A 24,318-nucleotide genomic window follows, 5' to 3' on the forward strand; every position below is an offset into this window, starting at 1 on the left:
CTATTGCTACGGATAGGCACTGCAGGCAGGTCAGGCTCTATTAACAAGACGTATCGCCACGTGATCCGGATCTACCTTGTTAGTGGTCTAGGGTAGGCCAGTCTGGTCGAGCTGTGACAATAATAATATTATTTTCTTTATAATATATCTAGAAGTTAGCTAAATAGTAGCTTTTATAACTATTAAGGATTAGAAGATAATAGGTATTAACTAATTAGTTAGTTATATATTAATTAAAGTGCTTTAACTACTTAAGACTTATCTTATTATTTATCTAACTATTTTAGGTTATAATAATAGCCTAAGTAGCTAAGAGGTTACTTTCTTAATACTAATTAGTAAGGTAATATTAGCCTATAACTATAATAAATAAATTAATTACTTAACCTTTTATATTAATTACTTAAATTACTATAACTTATTCTTAGTTTTTAGGCTAAATTAATTTTAGCTATTTATACCTTTCTAAGCTAGTAATAACTATAGCACTTAATATTATGCCTATTATAAAGTTAGTCTTATTAAAGTTCTAGATATTATCTAATTAGATATTATACTTTATAATTATATTTTATATAAGCCTAAAATAATTATAAATAGTAATTAAATCTTTATATTTAGCCCTCTAATAGTTATATTTCCTCTAAAAATATATCTTAAGCTCTAATTACTACTTAATAAAATTAATAGCCTAATACTTACTAACTAGTAATATATTATAATTAGTAAGCAGTTAATTTACTATTTCTTTAATATTATAATACTAGAAAGGAAATCCTTATAAATTTAGGTTAAGAATATACTAGATTATAACTTATTCCTCTAGATTACTTAGTTTTTATAACTTTAAAACCTAATTGTAATATATACAGATATTATTATATTAGGCATAGAGGGTTAAGAAGTTTATATTATAGACCTTTGCAGCTTATTATAGACTTAATTTTAGGTCTGCCTAATAGGCCTAAAGTGCAAGAAGGATTTAAGCCTCTTTATTAGATTAAGATATATTATTTAGTTAAGAATTAATTAATTAGATAGTTAGATATAAGGTTAAGGGATTTTTAATCGGCATACTTATCTAATCGGCATGCTTATTATATATATTATAGGCTAGGCTAATAAGCTGTTACTATTTATAGGTCGAGGGATTCTTCTATTTGAGCTGTGAGTCTCTTTAACACGTATGTAGTCGCAGGGCCAGAAAATTTCATTCTATCTTTATCCGCTTAAATTATATATAACTCAGGCAGTATCCAGTCAAAGGTCCTCAGGTCATCTGCCTTACTGTTTCAGCCCTAGCTCCTGGATAATTATATCTGCAGCCTTCTCACCAATTACCAAGGCCGCATTGTTCGTATTTGCGCCCATATTCATAGGTGCGATACTCAAGTCAGCAATCTTCAACCGCTGAGTGCCATACACACTCAGCTGCTCATCTACAACGCCGAGTTCCTTGCGAGGGGCCATCTTTGCCGTGCCCAGCGAATGCCATGTAGTGCTAACCCTCTCGCGCAGCCAGTGCTCGATAGCTTTGTCATCTTCGGATGAGTATTGGAGATCTTGGACATCACTAAGCGGAGTGTCCGTCTCAATGCATGACGCCGCAGACCCATCGGGAAACTGTGGGTGCCCTAGCGCTAGCTCACCACGATACATAGCTGTGCGCCGCATAATCTCTCGCTGCTTCTTGTACGCCCAAATCTGCTTCTTTAGGTCGACGCCGTGAACGTCGGTGAAGAAACCGACATCGAAGTCTAGTGGATCGCTTAACTCGGGTCCCGTAATGTGCATATGTCCACGTGAGTATGGGTAGGCAGTAACATTAAAGACTGTGACGTACTGCCCAGCTGGTATGTTTGAATGGTCACCGAGGAAGCTGTTATTGTTAGCACCACTGGAGCAAGGAATGATTATTTACACTCGAGAGATCTTACAATGACATCAGACCCATAAGCATTAGGGGCCTGTTAAGATTGTTCCTGAAGTCTCGGTCCCAGGCAGCTTGGAACTCGGGGCCAAGAGCGGTGATGTCAGTCTCTGTCGGTCGAAGTTTGGCGGCGACGTCGATGGCGTTCCAGCCCAAGATCTTATCGTTCTTTTCGATGAGGTTCGTTATATTGGCGCGACCGCTGAGGATCCCATCGATTGTCTCATGTGGCTGAAGGTTTGTCTTGTACGGGTAGGCGCTCGCATTGTGGTCTTGGTATTCATGACCAACACCAGGTAAATCTACTACAACTGGGACGCCTGCGCGCTTTAATACCCCAGAGTCGCCAAGCCCAGATCTCTCCAGAACTAGTGGCGTACCGCAAGCACCACAAGATACAACAACCAACTTCCTCGCCTTGATGGTCAGCTTCAGATGCTGCGTCTGGCCGGTGACAGCCTGGAACTCGGGGTTTGGGGTGTATTCAACGCCAACTGCGCGCTTGTCCTCATCGAACAAGACACGCAAGGCCTTAGATTCGACTAAAACGTGTAGATTGGGATACTTGCCGCCCTCAAGTTTTGGATGGAGGTAGGTGTGCGCTGTGTCTTGTCGCCTGCCATCTGGTGAGACATACCGCAGCCAGCGACCAACCCCATTATTAGCATCTAAAGACTGTAAGTCCATGATCTCCGGCCAGCCGACCTCTGATGCAGCCTTAATGAAGTCGTCTTCCGAGGCAGAGGCGCGGAATGTGCCATTGGACACATGAATAGGCCCGTCGTAGCCGTGATGATCCTTTTCGCCCTTGCCATGGTACGTTTCGAGCTGTGGCAATATTAGTCAACCTGGAAACATTGCATTTAACTCAAATGATCTCGGCTTACCTTCTTTAAGTATGGCCAGAGATCCTCCGTAGACCATCCAGGAGCCTTCCACGAGTCGAAATCGGACCGTTGTGCGCGGGTGTACATCAAGAGATTGATGGATGATCCGCCGCCTAGGACACCTCCTGATGCAACGATGGGCTCACGATCGGCGAGTTGCTTCGCCTTATTGCCCTTATAGAACATCGTTGTCTTGCTGGTTGGTGAAAGATGCGCCATGGAGAAAGCTGGGTGGATGATATTGGGAACGTTATAATTATTCTGGCCTCCCTCGATAACCAGAATGCGCAGGCTGGGATCGGCTTCGGCAAGTCTTCCTGCTACGATACACGCCGCTGTCCCACCTGGCAACCATTTTGAGCATCTGGCTTGAGACGAATTGATCAAGTTCACGCTTACCTCCAGCAATAATCACATCCACATCCTGGATGTCTTCGGGGAGCTTGGTGTATAAGCCCATTGTGTATTTGGCCGTCGTGACAATAAATAAAATCTATGTAAGTAATTCTCCGAGGAATGACTAGAAGTGGTCATCAGCACGTCGCAGATTGTCCTTCCCAGGACTTTATGTTTATTTAGCAGCCACGCGGCGGCTTAAGTCATGGGACCGGGTTCCCGTCAGCCCTAGCTTCCGTCACCCCGATCCCTTGACTTACAGCTCACACTCACTAGTATAAATCCCTCATTATGTCCTATAAGCTTGAACTCTAAGGTGGGTTAGCGACATGATATTCGATGTCGGGCTTCCCTCGGCGTCAGCTTCGGCTTCGGTGTGGCTTGTGCAGCCTACATGCCTGCATGTCCAAATGCGGCAGGGGGAGCTCATGGGGATGGCAACTCCGTTATCCTGGTAAGAAGAGCCACTTCGACTTTTATGCTGCTCGGGGTTCAGCACCGTAGTTCGGCTTCGTCACCAGCGATGCGTTGTTCACTAAGCCCTGTAGATCGTTGTACATAGTGTCAACGATGGATTTGCAACTAGATTAGGCCCTTTCAGCCTCCGAGAGCCAACTCTGCTCCATTCTAAATTTTCCCGTGAAATGGCTCACCAACCGTCGCCGCGTGACGGTCAGATGCCTGTCCAGCCGCATCTCATGAAGACACTTCTGATCCACTCTTGGATGACGTGAACGGGCGTCAGCATGACGCTCACCTTCTTGACTTATGCCTTCGGAATGATGTGACGAAGTCGATGCATTGCATTGTTGCTCGGAGGGTTACTCTGCTGTAATGCCATCATGGTTATCTCGTCGCTATTTAGAACAGGTTGTACTAGTTATGGAGTCGGTTCCAAAGTGATAACATGATTTTAGTGTCTACAGACTATCTCTGTATAAGACCGTTTCCATCCCTGCTAGAATAAAACCAATCCCGAAACCGGCACAACTGAATCAGACAAAGGAGCAAACTATACATTTAGCACATGCCACCACCTTTTGTCACACACAAGCTCTCACTCCCGCCCAACACATCAAGAACCCCATCTCAATACAACCATGGGTCGCCACGACCTCGAATACCCCAAAGAGGCAACACGGTCAAGCGTCTCAAAGAGCGCGGCACCTATGCTCTTGAGGCCACCTATCGATTCACCATTCAAACAATCGTATTTCTGTCTTAGTATCCGAAGATGTTTCCTTTGAGTACCAATCTTCCTTTAAATCCCTGGGTAAGGAGGTCGTTGAAGAGACACCCATGTCCCTTCATCCCGACAGCATTAGATATTATCGTGGCTGTTTACTCATAATAGGGTGTTTCAGAATGCACAAGATAGACCTAAGCATACGACGTATCCTCGTACTCGATGCAGATCAACTTATCCTAAAAATCTCGATCACCTTTTCGACCTGCCACCAGCAGACCTCTTCACCCTAAGAGCTTAATGGATCAACAATTCTTATATAAGCAGCACCCTCATGCTTATCCAACCCGCCCCTAAGCTATAGAGCCATATCCAGCAGACAGTTCGCGACTCTTCTGCCGCATCAATATGACATGGATATTATCAATTCTCTTTATGGAGACCTAGCATCTAGACTCCCGGGCTTATACATCGTATTGAACAGTCATTGGTAAGAATCACAGTAGTCTACGCTGAAGAACTCAAGTTATACGAAGAGGTACTTCAAAATCCCTACATTCCATAGCAGACTCAGTTCTTACCACCGAGCCACGTTGTGTTTTGAGCCTGAAAAGCTTCTTTCTGAGAAGACCCACGATTTGGTGGCTTTAATATTCCCTGAAGAACGGTATGGGATTAGTAGATTACGCTATTCGTGTTGAAATTCCATCACACTTTTTCCAGACGCAATTTCATCCGCCTTCCTGCGCTCGCTTGTCTCTTCTAACTAGCTAGCCTAGGCGACTTGCGTAACTGAAAGTAGTAGCAATCTCGTTCTAACAACATCCTTTGGTTAAGATAGAAGGGGATTATCTTCTTGGTTGGATGAACGGGAAGCGGCTTGATGACGACGTCAAAAAGACTTGGCAGAGCTTCCATATGCTCCATAAATAGTTTCAAGTTGAAAATAATCCATAAGCGCGAAGATAAAGACTATAACTTGTGGAAATCTGCTTCTATCTTCGTGATTTAAAAGCACTCTTCTAGCGGTATCGTACAACCAATATTTCAGCAGACAGAAGACTGGTGTTGTAGGGTAGGCATGATCTTCACGGCCTCAGGAAACAACTGCCTTAGTAATCCAGCTTTGTGCTTTAAGTAATTTTGCGGGATGGAATACCCTGCACAAGTGACAACTCGAGAATCAATCAACACATTTTTGCTGCTGCTCATCATATTCACTCTAACCCTTTAAGCGCGCTAAGTGCGACAACCGGTGAGCTCAAACACTTTGTGGAATGAGCTCAGAGCTATAAGCGTATGCAGCATCGCAGGTTCCGAGTAGCTGCGGCACGACGATGCCTTCTCAAAAGCCCGAGTCAAAATAGCCGGATACATGGTCTTTCGGCAATAGGATAAGTGGGTTTGGTTTTGCCTATTGGAGGTTCCGACGAAGCCGAAGCCGAACCCGTGGAGACCCTGGTCGTTGGTGGAGGTTCCCTGAGGCATGACGGAGGCTAAGACAAGGTTCATTCTGCAGGGATTATCCACTTACCTGATAGCCAGGGACAAGGCGCCTTTTCGCTATGAAGATATCGGCAGCGCGGACCTTATGCGTTGCTGAATTTGCCATACCAATTGATGCAAAAAGTATTCGGCCTCCTGCTACCAAGGACTCCCCAACTAGCCTATTTGAGCTCCCGTAGATGGCATAAAACGTCAGTCTTGCACAAATATAACAAGGCTAGCCAATCAAACTTTCTTACAGGATGCCAGCAGCTTGACCGATTAGGCTAGTCAAGTGTTTCGAGCTAGCAGGAGATTGAATACTTTTTGCATCCCACTGTATGAGATTTGACTAGTAACCGCACGCTTTGCCTAAAGACCTGGTAACTTAAAAGGTTTTACAGCGCTTGATGGTCCGCACGCCAGTATGTCCGCAACTCCGCAGCCATAATACAACATGACCTAGGCGGCAGTTCGTCGGATAATAAGTAGACCGAAAGGGAGTGTCATGCAATGTATTGAAACTTCACCAAGGTCGCACTACCATTTATACAGATATTGGGTCACAGCTCTTGGACATGACGCACTCGCTTATCAAGCTCTGGCGCTGCGCTTTCCCTTACCTTCAAGACAAACCTCTCACCCATCCATCCTACCTTGCGGTAGAAATTGGCTTCTTATTCGGCTCTTTTCTTCTATTTGGATCCTCAACACGCTCCGCAAAGCGCAGGCTGACATCGCTAGGAGCCGAATCACCAGCAAGGGTCAAAATGACAGAGCCACATACGGTAGTGATTTTGGGAGCTTCGATTGGCGGACTGCCAATTGCCCACTACCTCATGAAGCATTCTGTGCCAGCCATGAAGACTCTTAAGGTCGTCTTGGTTTCTCCCAACAAGGATTTCTTCTGGTGTTTAGCTTCTGTGAGAGGCATCTTGCCTAACATGCTGCCAGAGGACAAACTATTCTACCCCATTGCACCACTCTTCGAGAAATACCCTGAAGACCAGTTCGAGTTTGTTGTCGGAAAGGCTGAACAACTCTCTCCTGTAAAAATTCTTTCTTGGCACGCACTGTTAGTGCGGTGCTAGGAGCGGGATTTTCTGCAGGCCACGCGACCACACAAAAACTGCGGGGACGCTATCGGCTCCCTAACAGCAGTTTTCAGAGAAGGAATTTTGGAGAGTTCGCCTTCTCTGACAACACCTTTGTCGGATCTAATGGCGGCACCTCAGAACCAGAACGCCTTAGATATCGGAGGGCGATGCCCCGGGCATTCGTAGCGACATCCTTCCGATCAACGACGCCGATTGCGATGGGTTTTTCTCCTTTAAAGGCAAGCCGCACCGTCGGCCTCTGATCCCTTCCCGAGGTTTTTCCCTGCCGCCGCGACAGTCGACTACGAGCTACAACTTGGTTACTGGAGATTGTGGACTGCGTCAGCAGATGTAGTGATGCGCGAGAGAATTCTGGTCGGTGGAAAAAGTTCGACAATAGATTGCCCTCGAACCCGCTGACGGGTGACGGGCTTGAGAAATACAGCACCTTTTGTGCCATTGGTATGCTGGATGGTGAAGGAAGCGGGGTATCCTGTACCTAGCTAGCTCAGCACGTCTTTTGCTCCAGTAGGAGATTTGGCTTCGTTACAGCCACCCAGACGAAAAATATACAAACAAACAAACAAACAAACAAACAAACAAACGGATTGACGGATTTGGCGAACCCTCCAAGCAACTGATTCTCGTCTCAGTTACGGATGACTCTAGTCGGGAACTCCATTACGACACACTCATCATTGCCACGGGCTCCGCCGCCAAAGGCGGTATGCCGTTCAAGAATCTCGAGTCGACCGACAAAACCAAAATGTCAATTCAACGATGGCAGCAGGAGATAAAGCTCGCTAAATCCATTGTCATCGCGGGGGCAGGCCAAACGGGCTCCGAGGTGGCTGGTGAGCTTGGCGAGGAATACGCGTCCAAGGGCCTGAAGGAGATCACCCTTGTTGTCAAAGATGACCTCCCACTTTCCCCTCCAGTGCGGGACAATGTACGCCGAGCTGTCAAGAGTTCACTGGAGAAGCTCAAAGTCCACGTTATTCGGGCGTCGCAGGTCACGTCTGTTTGCCAGTCCGGCGTTGGTGGAGGCAAAATCCTCGAGATTACCAATCAGAACGGCAACAAAATGACAGTTGAGGTAGATGTCTACATCCCTGCATTTGGCACAGTGCCGAATAGCCACTTCGCTCCAGCTCATATGCTTGATGCGTCGAAACGATTTAAGCAGACACTAGACCTCAGAGCAGATGGGTACGAGAATATATTCGTGATCGGTGACGTGGGCAATCTTCAGACGCCTAACGCGAAGCATGTGGATGATCAGGTCATCCAACTGTCCAAGATCCTTCCTGCCTATCTTACTGGGCTTGAACTACCAAAATATGTGCCCGACAACAGCGTCGTATTCGCTGTGTCTCTTGGAAAGGGAGGTGGCACGGGACAGCTCAAGAGCGTGAAGCTCTTCAGTCTGGCCGTCTGGCTGCTGAAGAGCCGATACCTTGGGACTAACTACGCGAGTGAGCTAGCGGCGGGAAATAGGACAATGCAGTCGAGCAGCTGGTAGAGACAGGAATGTCTTCCCGGAGCGTTGGAGCTAGCTGGCCTTTGAATGACCGTGGACGTTGGTGATCAATAGATAATGCATTTCATACTCTTAAAGACTTTGCTCCATTCGATCGAATATTTCTGACAGTAAAGTAGGAGACTAACTCTAGGTGCAAGACACTAATCTCTCTAAGGCTCCCAGCGAGGCTGAATGCTGCGGCCCAAGGGAGACAGCTGCAGAGGATTTCCTCCAGGAGGATATAGTAGAAAGCAAGGAACTATCTTACGATCTTTGGTAAGCTTACGGGCCCTCAGCGGACTTTGGGAGCCAGGCTTATTTTAGACAGTCTCCGACAGGGTTCTGATGAAGTATTTCCTGTCCGAGATACTCAATAGAGCTTAGAAACTTCAGAATGCTATGTTTCCGATCTCTCAAGTACCTGATGCAGCTCTTGGCTCGGGCTCGGGCTCAGGATACAAAGGTACTTAGACACTTCAACATCGGGCCGTTCTAACTTTAGCGCTTAGCCAGTAAGGCTATACACCTGGCTGCCTCAATGTGTGAGTGAAGTGCTAGGCATTCGCCGTATCAGTAGTTAACAAGGGGTTGAATCGATAAGAGACAGCGGAGAAATATATGAGCCACCTCCAGGTGGTGACGGATGCGGGTTGAGGCAAGCCACCTCTCCACTCACCAGGTGGGCCAATTGCATCAACCAACAACGGCCTTGCGATGGTTTAGGCTGTCAATTCCGTACTAGCTGTGCCAGCCCTAGGGTAACATATGACACGGAGCAAGACGCTAGGAACGAGGAGTTCTAAGCCACATAGAGAGCGTGTATGCATGTCGATGTGGGTATTTCATATAAGTAGATATGCCATGCGGAGATCATTGCTGCCATCATACTCGAAGACATCGGCAATCAAAACGGAGTAACCAACCCTAATGTAAATCTGAACCTGCCTATGAATTAATGCGCCGGCCAAATACCTCCATCCACCTAGTCGACTGCTTTGCTTGGGTCTGTCCATAGTCTTCCCTTGACGTCACCTTTGGCTAAAGTACTAATGCTGGTGTGTATGTCAGCGAATAATACCTCCACAAGTGATAGATTTACAGATGCATCCTTTAAGAGCTTCAAAACTTTAGTCAAGTCATCAGCACCTACCCTCGGAGACCTGAATAATGTCACCATACGCAAGATCAAGGCCTCAGTTGGGACCGTTAACATTTGGGCAGATAAGCCAACGACCACCACTTTGCCTCCCTCCTTCACCGCGCTCAAAGCCGCTTGCAAGGTGGAACCAGTGCCAACAAAGTCAACAATTACATCGAAGGGCACATCCTTGGCATCGTCAAGCTATTGAAATATCTGTGCGCGCCCACTCACTGCGCCTCCTCGAACTTGTCCTTCGAGATGTCAATCCCATATACTATAGCCCCTTTAAGAAGTCCGAATGCGAGGCCAGGCATTCCGAGTCCGCCGAGTCCGATTACGCGAACAGTTATGCCAGACTTCGCACCTGCCTCGACCGCAACGGCATGATAGGACGACGTCAGAGCGTCCGTCGCCACGGCCGCCTGCGAAGGAGACGCTATCCGTAATCTGCATTAGCCGGCGTACAGGCGTCACCGCGTACTGGGCGTAGCCGCCGTCGAAACCTATTCCGATGCTGAGAGTCCAGTCACGTTTTTCAACTGGATGGCAGATCTGAGATATGGCAACTCTATGTCCAGGACAGAACAGGGTGATGTCGAGTCCAACGTTGGTGATGACGCCAGCAACTTCGTGGCCGAGGGTAATGGGCTTCTGGTTAGCCATGTGTCGCTTTTGCCAGACCCTATGTGGCAATCCGAATGACAAATGCCCACAGCCTTGACCTCAAGCTGAATATATTCAGGACTGGGCTCGGGGACGGAAATGCCTCAGAGTTGCAAGCCCGTTGCGGAATTATCTTACTGGAATGCCTTCATCTTTTGGTATCGAGTAAGAGTTGAGCACTCGCCGTCTTAGATGAGAAAACTGGGTAAACAGATAAATAGAGAATTAATACTTGATGGTTCCGCAGCTACTATTAAGGTAAAGGCCAAATGCATGTCATATAAAGTGATAGAAGATGACTTAGTTAGGTACAGTATTGAACAATGGCAACTACCTCTCTCATAACAATTATTATCAATGAGAGATAGCCCCACACGACGAACCCGCGTACTTTTGAACACTGTGTACATAACTGGCGGCCAGCAGTCGCCCGCATCCTCGTGTAGTTTCATGTTGGAGTACTCTCTGCTCGCATTGCCAATCTGTCTCCATTTCCCCGTATCCCCACTCAAGCCTTTAGGCAGCAGCGGTACTTCTGAGTACCCGCCCGTTCAACCAGAAATCGCATACGCACCCATAATACGACCTCATTCCGACCAAATGTCTGCTTACGAAGTAGAGCGATGTACCCGAAGGTCCCCACCCTAGACTTTCGAAAGAGCAAGTTATTTTGGAGCGGAAGGTGGAAGTGTTCAATACTGTACATAAAAGGGTTACAGAGTCGGTCATATTAGGATGCCTCTCCCTTAAGGTCTAGCTAGCCGGAATTCAGATATAGACTTCGGTCGTTTAGATGTCGGTTATAGAATAAGCACTCCAACTGGGTGTATGGATACGATTCTACAGTTTGAAGTGCCTCCTTGTCTGTGAGCCTTATATCTTAACATTTGTAAGCACAGCGTCTTGACCCGGAAAGAACCTCAATACGGGAGGGTTGGGTTTGTAGGATCCAGTGAGTGATTCATACTAGCAAGCTTTTACCCAATAGGAAGAACCACAATACGAGTGACGACCGAGGGCGGAATTTTCAGCCGCCGCCATCACAGGGAAGACTATCGACCATCCTTTGAGCTTCTATTTTGGGCACTAACGCGTATCAGGCTCAGGTCGGCGCCGCGTGACTTATTCGGATTCCGTCGCCTGCGGCGATGTCATTATGGACAGCGTGCAGACCGTCCTCTTTTGCTACACTGGCACCTGCCAGGGGAACCGCTGATAAACAAGACGCGGAATTCTCGAGACAAGTGGCTGTTGGCATTTGGCTCGGACTTGGGAACAGCCAAAAACGCTCTCCCCCTTAATACTTGCCCACCAGTCAGATGCCGTCTTAGATATACAATAGCTGGACATGTCAGGGCATATACATGCCGGAGGTAAATGAGATGAAGAGCGGCTTTTTTTTTCCCTGAGTAAGCTGGCCAGCCAAGTATAAAGGATTGCCCTCGGAAGTGATTACTCGTTAACTCTATCTACCAATGTCAATTACTCTAGAAATCTTTGTTCGAATTCCCCGAAGCAAACCCTTCCATCATGCACAAGAACCTTGTTCCTCTCGCGGTGCTCGGGGTACTCATTAAAGCCAGCCTCATTCCACTCCAGGAGAGGGCTACAGCATCTACCTTAGCCAGTGCAGTCCTCGCGGCGGCGCCTTCTCAGGCAGGCCAGACTGGCAGCCCCGCAGACACCCATTTAGATGGCATACAGGACAGATCTGTTGTCTCCCTTTATGACAGAGCCGGGTACAGTGGCCAGGTCCCTTTCAACGACTTCCCAGAGGACGTCGAACGACTGCCCAAGCTATCAACGACAACGTCTCCGGCAGGTAGCTGTTGTCTGTTGACAGCGACAGCGACAACGTGTCACTATGTGGGCGTGGGCCACGGCTCTGTATGTGTTGAGAATCCAACATGCTTGACCTGGGTACCGATAAGCGCTTCTCCACTAGACAAGGGCTTCATAGCCGATGAGAAAGAAATTACACCCGAAGACCCAAGAGAGCTATAGGGTGGACGGGTCGACTGTTGCATTCAAGGCATATGAAGTCGTCTCATCTTGAATGCAACTCGACCCAAGCAAGAGCTTCTCAAGGTGGAAAAAGACCCCATCGCGGGACGAGGTGTCATTCACCCATGATATCACCAATCTTGACGCTTCGACCAGGTGGGGAATCAGCACCACCGGTGCTACAGGTCCTGACACTCGATATAGTAAGCCTGTCGGAACAGTCTTTATTGGGATCGCAAGACTTGATCAAGTACGGCGTCGAAATCTTTCCACCTCCCAAGCGAGCGCAATCAAATCCGCTAAGTCACCTTCGTGAAAGCCCTAGCAAAACTACTGGAGTTGCTTTTTAACAGCGGGCAAGGTAAAGGAAGCGAGGGAAGAATACGCGTAACGAGTTAAAATAGGCAGATAGCCATGAAGAGTTGACGGAGATTATACTTCGCGTTATAAGCCATAGATGGATTTCAATTTACACCTGTGCCATATTGTACTCATGAACAAGTTCCACGAATGCATAAGTTCACCTTACATCAGTCGAATTGAATAGGTGTAAAGATTCTCTCCTAAGTCTAGTTCAATAAAAAAAAAGAAGGGTTGAATGGTACTAGTTTAAAGTATTGTTAACGCAAGAGGTTGATATTGAAGCCTAAGCAAGACTCCTATCGCGCTCCCGCATCTTTATACAAGCCGAATCAAGCCTCATTGAACCAATCTGTGTCTTTGAGTCGAAGGCTACTTTACCATGCAGTACCCACCTCCTAGTTCACCACTAGATTCCCCATGGAGAGGCCCTCCGTTGTCCCGGTCAGGTTCAGCAGGCGTACTACGTTATTGACCTTGGTCGCACTTTCAAGATTGACAGCCCCTGGATTTCACCAACAGGTGACCAATAGCCACATATAGAGGCAAGGTGACAAAGAGAACTTACCTCTAGCTAAGGCTATGAACCTACTGGACTGCAATTTCCTTAAAACCTGTGGCGCTTGATCGAGGTCGTTGATAAAGCGAGGTAGGAAGAACCAGATGTCGATCGCGCCGTGGTTCATATCGGGTACCACACTGCAGCTCTAACTTCTAACTTCTTTTACCATCTCGTTGCTTTGCCCAACTAGGTCGTCGTACTGGATAATCAGCCAAGTGAACAACCCGGCATATCCCTGGACCTCAACTGGATGGCCGGGATGTGCCAGCTGTCGGCTGCCAGAAATTGCTTTGATTTTAATCCGACTACATGGTTTGTTAACATAACAGTCTTTCGGTATAGCCCAATCGGAAACCTTGCGCAGAAATGGGAGTGTCAAGTGGTGACGCCGATCTGAACAGCTCTCCTGTGCATGTAGTCCAACAGCGATGCAGCAGCTTCATCTTTTACATGCGGCACGCCAGGATAGTTCAACTGAGAAAATAGTTGAGTACAGATTGGCTTAACGAGAGAAGCAAGTTCCGCTGTTTTCTTGGTCAGATCATGCTCAAGTTGGACGAGGTTTAGGGAATCAAAATCCATGTTCTAGGAATTAACTTCTCCCACTAAGAAAAACAGTGAAATTGAAAATGAGACAGGGAAAAGTAGCGATGTCGGTGGTTCGAAGAAGTTAGAAGTTAGAGCTGCAGTTTGGTAAGCTTCTTTATGAGAAAGGAACAGATCAGTAAGTGTATTATGTACAAGGAAGGAGTAAAGACTTTGACCGCGAGGTAACTGATGGAACCGTTCAGGAACCGTTTAAGTTGGTTGACTTTCAACTCGTTTCGAAGCGCCTACGGCTTGCATTCACTAGTATAAGTTAAGTCCCCAACCGAAATGCTATAAAATAGAGCTCGCTCGTATTATCGTTCTCCTTATTGGATAAAACTTACTAGTATGAACCTGGATCAAAGCCGACCTCGCTTGCATTGTAGTTCTTCCTATTGGGTAAAGATACCGTGTCTCGTAAAATGTGGAGATATGAGGTCCACGGGGAAGTAGATACGACTGGAAACCTCCAACCAAGCCCGAGCCCGAGCCCGAGGCACGAAAAAGCCCGGCACTATTCCCAGAACGCTGAGCTACTGCAGTGGAATCATGAGAACGAGCTTGCCCCTATCGAAAGCATTGTCACTGGAGAGAAGGCAACCCAAGTCGCATCTCCTCGGTTCTGTTCCAAATACCGAAGCCGGCCCCGTTCACAGGAAATACGGCGTTAGCTTTGCCAGCGGGTTTTTTCTTCCCATCACCATATCAGCACTTGTCCCGCATCTGAAAGTGAGCATCCATCGTCAATTTTTCACATTTTCGCTATTGTACTCATTTAAAGTGAATATCTCTTTCCCCTTACCTATGCATTACTCAACTGAAGGTGCCCAATGGCTGTCCGACAGTGTGAGCCAACACATCAAGGACCTGATTGCAACTTTCTACGAGCTTGCCGACTCCAGGGAGTTAGATGCTGGCACTCGAATGGCTACTGAAGTTTTCACCAAGGACGCTGTGTGGATTACGGCGAACGGAACTTTCAAAGGGTTCACAGGTATTTTCGTTTCTCTGATGTTACTATTTTTGCCCAAGATGTGGTCTAACTTCCATAACAGAGATTTCCAAAAGCAGAGACAACGCATGGTCTGCGGTTAAATCGAGAAAGCATTGTGTCCTTAAGGTATTCTTGGGCAACGACGGAATACCAGAACTCTCGATTATCGGGACCGGAGAGATAGAGTTTCATAACGGGAAAAAGATAAACTCTCCCTTTGCTTGCTATGTTAAGCTGGACTCTTTAGATTCCACGGCAAGTGTTCGGATCAGTTTTATGCAGGTCATTGCGGTAAGATTTCATCGTTATGTAATGTCATTTGGTTGTTGAACGTTGATTCCTAACCATAAAATAGGATACAGCCCCAATTTCTGCAGTGTTGGCGAAATGATTACTTTATAGGTTCCTGCTGAGCAATGTGCATCATACGGCGCTATGCTGACGAGCTATTGCTGCGAGAGATGCTGCACGGCAGTTCAGCTTTTCATCTCGGCGTATAACAAATTCAATAAGACTAGAGAAATACTTGAAAGCCCAAGATACTGTCTTCCAGTATTTGAGAATCGGCCAGGGACTCATTCGACTTTGCTCATGAGTCATTTGTTGTCAATCGTGATGAACAGCATCAATAAACTTCTATCACTAAAGTAGTCCAGTGACTTATCTCTAACTAGTAATAAGTCATATAAACAGATTATAAATTTCAATATATTAAATTTTATCTCATTGATTCTGCAATTAACTCAGTTTTAGTTCTGAATGGAAAATTCTTTTGACCTCTTGGCAATCAGCATGGTCGCCCAGGAGTATCCTGTTTGGCAGCATACCCAGATAACTGTAATATGAGCTAGTTAGAATATAGAGGATGGCGGGAGGGTTAATCCGCAACTGGACAAACAAACCTTGGATGGCCGCTCCATTAATCAAGGACAGAAGGACATACTTGGATCAATCGCAGCCTACCGTTCTAGTACACAGGCCCATAATAGGGGCAACGCTCAATTATGCATTAAATTTAGCTCGGCACCGCGATATTCTTTGCCAAAATACGGCCCTTTCAGTCTCTATTTTCAATGCTTCTATTATTGGGAAAGGAAGCGCGCCTCGTGTCAGCTTCTGCTCCAAAAGTCTTAGCCGAAAGAAAGGGGCGATGTGTGGCTGGGAAGTTCTGAAACTGGCGACAATCTTGGATCTTGACCAGATTCCGTGCAAATCCTCCTGTCGTTTCCCGGCTGGAGCTGCCGGATCACCTTGTCAGTGGATGCTATGGAGATCAGGGTGAGGAGCGGGGAGAAGGCAACGAAACATTGCACCAGACCCCCCAAGCATTGCACTCACCGAATACATGTTTCGCTCGGGGCCGTTTCATAGTGCTTCCTGTGTTGACCACTCCCTGCGGCTCCTGGTCTTTCGAATCCCCCAGAGTCATGAGGGAGGTGGGTCGGAGGGGTCGCGTCTCAGCTGACAATCAACAGTCTCTTTTCAAAGTCTGCAGTTTGTCAGGCTCGGAATCTTCATTCATCATAACACTTATAAACCTGTGTTATACGGAAACAAGTCTTGCTTGGTTGATTTAATCGATTCCTAGTCGGTTCTGGCCGCATTTATGCAGTTATGTCCTCTGAATTGGTTTGGCGGACATCCGACGTACCAAGAATGTTCACACGAGGCACCATACTTCGCCGTATTTACAGAGTGAATTAATGTAGCTATAACGAGAGTGACTGTTACGGAGCCACGGATCGGTGTCTTCATCGGTAAATACACAAGGTTCCATTGTTCCACGAAGCTCCAATATGCGGGTGCTCACATCCGAAAACCAACACACCATCTAAATTTGACTTCCTCCAAATGCTCTCTTGAAAAGAGTCGTTCCTTCCACATGAGGCATCCAACCAGGTGCTTCCTCCAAATAGGTATGGGCCACAGGCGGGATAGAAACTGGAAATATAGCGGTACGTACGACTATATGTTGAATTCAGCAAAAAATGTGCCTGTAGCTCATGGCTGTATTCCAGATCAACTTACTGCAGAGTGAGTCACCAAGTGCTTTTGTATATGCTACCACAGGACTGGAACACGCGTTAGTAATAGAAGGATTTATCAAGTATTCACAAGGCCATTACCTTCCGCAAACTCCACAAAACCGGCGCTCTAGAACATTGCCAGAATCGCAGTTATTATCCAAATAACTATTGAGTTGTCCTTCCACTAACAACGTCTCTCTCGGTACGATCATGAAGTTTGATCCAACTAGTTCCAATGCCGTCAGACATATAATTCAAGCAAGCATCGCCCAGAAAAGTTGGGACTTACTAGAACCACTCGACTTTTTGCAGTTGATACAGTGACAAAGGATAGAGCCCAACGGCTGGTCGCCAGTGAATCGGAATGTCACCTTGACTGCGCCACAGTTACATTCCCCCTTCGTCTCCATTATGCCCGCTCTTCCTCTTGATGTGAGTCGAATGGTCCAAGATCAGGGAGCAGAAGCTGCAAAGGTCTCTCGGAAATAGTCTCTAAGGCAATAGCTTTCGCAATAGCAAGAGTCCTCTCAATAGAAACTAATCTGGCCAGACAGAGTTAGATGCTTGTGTAGTTATCAAGGCGATGGTATTATTACAAACGGCGGCGCAAGGCGGATGGAGCCAAACTATTTTGAATTCAACTTACATACCTCATCCTGTAACTGTTCCATGGCTGCTTTTATGTCCGCCTGTTATTGTCTGGAATAACCAGCGACGGAAACGTCGGAGAGAACAGGAGCCTGCTATAACGTCATCGGTGGCCTGTTTCCTCCAACAACAATGCTTCAGCCAGTGCAAGTGAGCCTCCAGCAATAAGGTGTGGCATATTGTTCCATAAAGTGCACAGGCAGTGATTCTCCGCCTATTAATCCCAATTGGGCTCATGTTCATTTATGCGTAAGCCAATCTCTCAGGGCGGTAACCTATCTGAGCTGATCAGTGAGACTTATTGACGCCTTTCGTTCCTTTGATGCGGAGAGCGGCAAGCCCGGCAAGAGCTACCCTGCAAATCTAACACGGGGGGTGAGTCTAGCATCATAGGCTCGGGCTCGGGCTCGGGCTCGGGTTCGGGGATGAGCGGCTAGTCGTCAACGGGTTGCCGTAACTTTGAGGTCTCGATACATGTGTTATGGATTCATCATGTCTCTTTAACGACTTATAATCCCTGATTTTCACTTAATTCAATTATACCTTTAATAAATGGCAAACTCCCGAATCCCTAAGCTGTTCCATAGAAGTAGGTAGGTGACACACAGCCACAGAACGTGGCTGGCGAGACGAGGAATGTACATCGCTAACATCTCACTTATATACTGCAATATCTACCTGTAAAATTCATTATAGATAAAACGAGTATGCTCTGTAGAGTTCTTCCCTTACGACGCCCGCATGATACATAAGACTAGACAGCATATTGCACCTGGTGCTAGTAACCTGCCGGCACCCAATTCCCCAGCCAACTTTCATCAAGTACCTCGCCCGACGAAACCAAAAGACCCATCACATCATTGTATAGGGTGTGAGATGAAGTGGTCTCATTGTAAATCCCTAATCCATGGTTGGCATTTGTGTTTCCTGGATTATAGGCTCCAAGAGATTCGGTCTCTGCAGAAGGGACAGCAGTTTGTGCACAGTTGGTCGAGGGGTGACTTGACAACATGCGGTAGCTTTGCGTAGTGCTGTCATCCGTTAGCTCCCGTGGCGTTTCCTCCGTATCCATAGGATCCGCTGGCAGTGCCAGGCCTGGTCTACATTTTCTCTGAGGCTCCGGGCTCCTAGTGTTTGAATGAGCACGGGTAGCGTTGTCCGTAACGCTACGTGCTTGGCGAACAAGCTCGGTCATTTTGGTGAAAGCAGCCTCACCAGAGGTGACATATTCCAGGCGGCCAAAGAAGCCGATGATGACTTCCATCAGAGCAATATCGTTTTGAGTTGACTCGTTGAACGGGTTGGATATGACATGAAGAAAAATAGTAGTAAGAGCCGTTAAAGGGTAATAGAACACAAGCCTTTAGTGGAGATGATTAGAAAGAAGCCCGGACCGTATTAACATTAAGGCCGAACGAGCAAGATAAGAAGGGCTAGGGGAATAGAGAAGCGAAATTGTAACATATTGCTTGGGGATAAGAACATACCAGACGGGAGTGAAGCTCTCTACATCAAGGTGCTTAGTGAGTAGCACAATAGACCTTGCTGCTTCAATGTGCGTTGTATGTATCTTTGGGGGAATAGAGTCCTGGGCACTCTCCTCGTTATAGATAAACAAGGGGGTAAACCGACGACAGACAGCGCATAAAACGTAGTAGTAAGAGGAGTGCAAGACAACAAGCTGCATCTGCGATAGCCCTCGCGTGTTACATTTCCATCTAAGCGGTTTGCCTGGTTGAATTTCCGTTGGGATCGTTCGTCGCCATGATTCCAAATCTTGCAACAGCTGGTCCAGTATGCTCAAGAGGTGACTCGAAGACGAATAGAGCGCGGTTGCTGAATAGAGCCGGCGCGATATAATGCCACAAATACGGGAGAGCCTCGTAAAACACAAGAAGAAATCAAACATTGGACTGTTCTCCTGAGGGTCTAGGCCGGTTCCCGGGCTTCGGGCTATCTGCACGCCACGAGGAAAGCAGCAGCTGATTTCATCATCGTGGATCATCGAGGGTCGGCCACATCGTAAAGCAATCGTCTTGTCAAGACAGTATATTACCCAGAATACGCGGTTTCTCTCCTGTATTTCGTCTTCAGACAAACCCCACCCCGGCTGTGGGTGGCAATTTAGCCCAAGACTTTGGGCAAGCCGATAAGCAATGGAAGAGAGCGTGTACTCAAGCCTTTGGGGACTAGAGAGCCCCTGAGCAAAGACGGTCATGACGGCCAGGGCCTGAACTGCCATTAAATCTGTCGCGCCGTGAATGATTGCGGTTTCGTAAGACAAGGCATTTTGAAAGTAGCCCCATGATTCACGGCCAGATTCCTGAAATGACTCTGCCGTCTCCTCCGAGAGTGCCGCACGACAGCCAGATGCCAAAACTGCATTCAATAAGGCCTTCCACGAAGGCAACTCGCCGTCCAAGTCAGTGCCACGGAGAGTTAGTTGGGCCTGAAATTTCTCTTGGTCCAGAACTGGAAAGATGCTTTGCACAGTCGAGAAGTAAGCCTCCACATATCTCTTGACGCGTGACTGCGGAATATGCTTTAAGTTGGACGATACCGGAGGCGTCAAGAGCGGGTTTGGTGGTATACATTTGGGTTGTCTAAGAAGGCTGAGAAGGCCATTTCGAATATCTTGGACAGTCTTGCAAAGTCGGCCTGAATCGGAAACTCGATCACGCGCCCACTTCAAGCCCAGGTCCGAGATAGTGGAAATTCCAGATGATGGCCCGGTGTACTCATCTCCACCCGTCGCTCGGATCCATACGGCTGGATCTCTCACATTGAGAGACTCAGCACTGTTGCCCTGGAGTATTCTGTCCAGAAGTGTACCCGAACTGCCATCTGAGCTAGTTGGACTTTGACGGACGGCGCCAGGATCAATCGGTGACTGGGCAGACAAACCTTGGATGGGTACTCCAGTAGCTGGGTCACAGAAGGACGTATTGCCGTTAAAAATAGTCCGGTTCACTGTAGCGTTCTGTTCCGGCTGCCAGAGCTCGCGTCGGTCCTCATTCTTGCTCATCGACGTCGGTGGCGGGTCCAGAGCTGTCGCTGCGTGGTAACGTTGCAAGTCGTCACCATCTACCAACTGGTGCCGAGAACCGGTGGAGATTGACGGCCGGGCACCAACGGGAGTACGGCGTCGCGTTCGTCTCTCGCCATCATACGTGCATTGGATCGACCGCAGCCTGCAGTTCCGACACACAGGCCGCGTTCGATCACACTTTATTTTGCGAGTGCGGCAGGTTTTGCACGCCATGTTCAGCAGGCCACGTCGGATCGAAAGAAAAAATGTGGTTCGCAGAAATGCTTACTCCAGATTCGAGAAAGGCCCAGACGCCGTTGACCCGAGAATTTCCAGGCCTGAGATTCTACCATGAAGCCTTGGCGCAGGAAAAGGAGGCTGGGGCGGGCGGTCATTGTCGGCAGAATAGCCTAAAAGGGGCAAGCGACTAAACCTGTGTGTAAGATCCAAAGTTTTCAAGTTGCTGTAAGGGTCAGTATGTGCTAAATGTGATGGCCTCAGGATGTGACCGTTTGGCTTGTCATCGGTAAAGCTAAGCCAGATTGGGAAGGATTAAAAGGGGATCATTACCTTAGCAAGACACCGACAAGATACATCATTAATACACACCTACATTTAATAATTAATAGTCGGACACTTAACCAACTACGCAACTACCCGATTCCCTATATAAACAGATGAGCTTAACCCGCGAATCAGCCGGCAAGATTAGCCTTTGGACCTCTGAAGACTGGACCTTTTGAGCAGACTAGTTTAAATCAAAGGCAAAATGCGCCTAGCTATAGGAATACATTAACAATAAAAATAGGCAATTAATAGGGACACATCAAGAATTGATAGGGGCGCATCGTCCTTATGGACGCTTCAGCTTTGCAGCCTCTGATTTGTTAGTCACTTTTTTATTAGTGCAGGTAGGATTCTGCCGATACTCCCGAAGTACCTGACCTTAGCTCTCTTTACTCTAAAAGAGCAGATAATTGAATATCAGTCTCTTAACCATTAATTATTAGGTCTCTCGTCATGCTCTAATTGGAGTTACCTCCTAGCTCTGAGAGTGATTTAAGACGTCATGCTCAAAGCCCTAGTCCTAACTGCAAATCACGTTCTTAAAAACGACACTGGCATTAGGTATGCCGCTGGTCGGCTGTTCTCAGAGACGGGAGAATAATAGGAGTACGTGCTAATGGACGGAAGGTGTAACCAAGTATTCGGAGATATAGAAGTTAATAGGAGCTGTAGAATAGCAATAAAGAGATTCTTTATTACTATAAGAGAAAAAGTAAATAGTTACTCTAAATAAAATAATTCTAATTTTATAAAGTAAATTATTCCTAGTAACGTGGTTAATAAGTAAATACACTATCTAAGCAAGTATACCAAAAATCCCTTATCCTATAATATTTTCATCTAATTAGATACTTCTTAACCACTAAAGATATTATAACCTTTAGATAAGGCTAGAATCCTTCTTGCACTTTAAGCCCTTTAAAATAACCCTAAATTAAGTCTCTAATACGCTTTAAATATCTATAAGGTTAACTATTAGAAGCTATATTGCCGTTAAAATGGCATTTAATTATAATATAATTATATCCTAAACTCCTAGAAACTATCTAATCTAGAGGAATAAATAATAGTTTAATTCCTCTTTAATTTAGATTTGCAAGGATTTCCTGCATAACTACGTTTTATAGAATAAATAGCTAATTTTCTTCTTACTAATTATAATATATTACTTATTGGCAAGCGCTAGGCTTATAACTTTATAAAGTAATAACTAAAGCTAAAGATATATTTATTTTAGAGATATAACTACTAAAGAGCTAAATATAAAGATTTAACTATTATTTATAGCTAGTTTAGGCTTATATAGAATATAATTATAAAGTATAATATCTAATTAGATAATATCTAGAACTTTAATAAGACTGGCTTTATAATAGGCCTTATAATAGCTAGAATAGTTATTATAGGTTTAGAAAGGCAAGGAAGACTAAAATTAGTATAGCCTAGAAATTAGGAATAAATTATAGTAATCTAGGTAATTAATATAAAAGGCCAGTTAATTATATTATTTATTATTAGTATAGGCTAATATTACCTTATAAATTAGTACTAAGAAAGTAACCTCCTAGCTAATTAGGTTATTATAATAAGCTAAAATAGGTAAATAAATAATAAGCTAGGTCTTAAGTAGTTAAAGTACTTTAATTAGTCTATAAGTAACTAATTAGTTAGTACTTATTATCTTTTAATCCTTAATAGCTATAAAAGCTATTACTTTACTAACTTTAAGAGATACTACTAGGATAATAAGATTATTATACTTTATATACTGCCTTATATATCTTACTTACTTTAGCCTTTTAATATTAGGTACTTTATAGTACTAAAACAGGCTTATAGTTAAGAAATAAAGCATTTAATTAGATACTTTATAACTTATATTTCTAAGACTAAGTTCTTCCTAGCCTTTTATACTGCCTTTAAAGCTACTTTTATAGAAAGTAATATCTAAGGGGGTTTTAGAGGAGCTAGACTTACTCCTCTTAACCTAGAAGCCATAATCTTAAAGCTTAATATATAGCTATAAACCCTAACGCCTCCTAGGGAGGTTAGCTAACTATTAACCCTATAGGTTTTAAAGACCCTAAAGATAGTAATTAAGGCTTAATCTTAGTCTAAATACCTTAAAAAATAAATTAGAAGATATAAAGGCGGCTTCCTAGAGTTAATAATAGAAGCTTTAAAGTTAAATACTAAAGTAATAAGGGCAGTTATATATAAGGTTATCTTATTAAGGAATAAGGTCTAAAATCTTTAAGATGCAAATAAGATACTAAGCCAGCACTGCAGGGCAAAAAGAACTAAATTACAGAAAGGAGGGGCTATAACTATATAGGAAGTATTATAAGTAATTAATCAGATAGATATTAATATATAGGTAGTGGCTAAATTATTAAGAAGTGGTAGTTAAGAAAGGTCAGAGCGACTAGGTAGTTAGTATTATAATATATATAGTAAGGCTAGGCATAATATAAGGACGTATTAGGTAGTAATTAAGATATCTAGGGAAGAGTATAGTAAGTAGATTTAATTAATTAAATAGTTTATAGTGTTTTTAAATGGATTTAAAAGTTAAAGGCTAGGATTTTTAGTGCACTTACTTAGATAGTGTATTTACTTATTAACTATGTTATATTAATATATTTATATAATTTATTCTTAGAGAATATTAATAATATAATTGCTTTTAGACTAGGAAGTACTATTAGAATAATTAGGAGCTTTCTTATAACTTTAGGATTATACTTTAAAGTACTAGATAATAGGAATTAATAAAGCGGCATAATAGTTTTAATATAAAGGCATAACCTTATAGCAGCATAACTTTATATAATATTTAATTAGTTAGTTCTTTGCAGACTTATAAATACTTCTTAATAAACCTAATATAATTAGCTCTCTTAATATAACCTTATTCTTACCTTAAGCTCTCCTAGTGCTTAAGATCTTAGTATAATAGGGTATCTTAAGAGGTCTTGTTTTAAATAGAAAATTCTTACTTTATTTATTACTTAGGAAATATATTTAATACTCTACTCTCTAATTACTATAAAAGGAAGTATATCTTTATTGCTTTTAATTAGTTCTTATTAGCTCCTTATCCTTTAGATACTAGGTTATATCCTCTGACTGCTAGTATAAACTCCTATTATTTATCTAAATCCGAGGGTGGCTAAGTAACTTTATATCTAACACCGAGTTAATATATTACTTACCTTATTATTAGCCTATAT

At 44.8% G+C, this 24,318-nt stretch overlaps 8 protein-coding genes across 8 annotated transcripts; 4 read left to right on the top strand and 4 right to left on the bottom strand.

The window, feature by feature from the left end:
* Window positions 1-1,284: 1,284 nt before the first annotated feature.
* FOXG_17301 (uncharacterized protein) lies at window positions 1,285-3,277 on the bottom strand (the record flags this gene model as incomplete). Its single annotated transcript, XM_018397306.1, has 4 exons — window positions 1,285-1,879; window positions 1,938-2,758; window positions 2,818-3,161; window positions 3,217-3,277. The coding sequence occupies 4 exons, from the start codon at window positions 3,275-3,277 to the stop codon at window positions 1,285-1,287; spliced, it is 1,821 nt and encodes a 606-aa protein (XP_018258110.1).
* Window positions 3,278-5,638: 2,361 nt separating this feature from the next.
* Window positions 5,639-6,011, bottom strand: FOXG_17302 (uncharacterized protein; the record flags this gene model as incomplete). The annotated part of the gene is made up of 2 exons (XM_018397307.1): window positions 5,639-5,878; window positions 5,934-6,011. 2 exons carry the CDS (start codon window positions 6,009-6,011, stop codon window positions 5,639-5,641), a joined length of 318 nt encoding a protein of 105 aa, XP_018258111.1.
* A 423-nt stretch (window positions 6,012-6,434) lies between these two features.
* On the top strand, window positions 6,435-7,244 carry FOXG_22742 (uncharacterized protein; the record flags this gene model as incomplete). The annotated part of the gene is made up of 2 exons (XM_018403154.1): window positions 6,435-6,933; window positions 7,053-7,244. Exons 1-2 carry the CDS (start codon window positions 6,463-6,465, stop codon window positions 7,242-7,244), a joined length of 663 nt encoding a protein of 220 aa, XP_018258112.1. The 5' UTR covers window positions 6,435-6,462.
* A 398-nt stretch (window positions 7,245-7,642) lies between these two features.
* On the top strand, window positions 7,643-8,572 carry FOXG_17303 (uncharacterized protein). The gene has a single exon (XM_018397308.1). The coding sequence runs from the start codon at window positions 7,709-7,711 to the stop codon at window positions 8,501-8,503; it is 795 nt and encodes a 264-aa protein (XP_018258113.1). The 5' UTR covers window positions 7,643-7,708; the 3' UTR covers window positions 8,504-8,572.
* Window positions 8,573-9,421: 849 nt separating this feature from the next.
* On the bottom strand, window positions 9,422-10,613 carry FOXG_22743 (uncharacterized protein). The gene has a single exon (XM_018403155.1). The coding sequence runs from the start codon at window positions 10,305-10,307 to the stop codon at window positions 9,930-9,932; it is 378 nt and encodes a 125-aa protein (XP_018258114.1). The 5' UTR covers window positions 10,308-10,613; the 3' UTR covers window positions 9,422-9,929.
* Window positions 10,614-11,837: 1,224 nt separating this feature from the next.
* On the top strand, window positions 11,838-12,469 carry FOXG_17304 (uncharacterized protein; the record flags this gene model as incomplete). Its single annotated transcript, XM_018397309.1, has 1 exon — window positions 11,838-12,469. One exon carries the CDS (start codon window positions 11,838-11,840, stop codon window positions 12,309-12,311), a length of 474 nt encoding a protein of 157 aa, XP_018258115.1. The 3' UTR covers window positions 12,312-12,469.
* Window positions 12,470-14,625: 2,156 nt separating this feature from the next.
* On the top strand, window positions 14,626-14,916 carry FOXG_17305 (uncharacterized protein; the record flags this gene model as incomplete). The annotated part of the gene is made up of 2 exons (XM_018397310.1): window positions 14,626-14,807; window positions 14,877-14,916. The coding sequence occupies 2 exons, from the start codon at window positions 14,626-14,628 to the stop codon at window positions 14,914-14,916; spliced, it is 222 nt and encodes a 73-aa protein (XP_018258116.1).
* Window positions 14,917-18,050: 3,134 nt separating this feature from the next.
* FOXG_17306 (uncharacterized protein) lies at window positions 18,051-20,850 on the bottom strand. Its single transcript, XM_018397311.1, has 2 exons — window positions 18,978-20,850; window positions 18,051-18,851 (listed from the first exon to the last, which is right to left on the bottom strand). Exons 1-2 carry the CDS (start codon window positions 20,750-20,752, stop codon window positions 18,269-18,271), a joined length of 2,358 nt encoding a protein of 785 aa, XP_018258117.1. The 5' UTR covers window positions 20,753-20,850; the 3' UTR covers window positions 18,051-18,268.
* Window positions 20,851-24,318: the final 3,468 nt, after the last annotated feature.

The sequence above is a fragment of the Fusarium oxysporum genome, genomic scaffold (genome assembly GCF_000149955.1).
Source record: "Fusarium oxysporum f. sp. lycopersici 4287 supercont2.44 genomic scaffold, whole genome shotgun sequence".
Classification (NCBI taxonomy): Eukaryota; Fungi; Ascomycota; class Sordariomycetes; order Hypocreales; family Nectriaceae; genus Fusarium; species Fusarium oxysporum.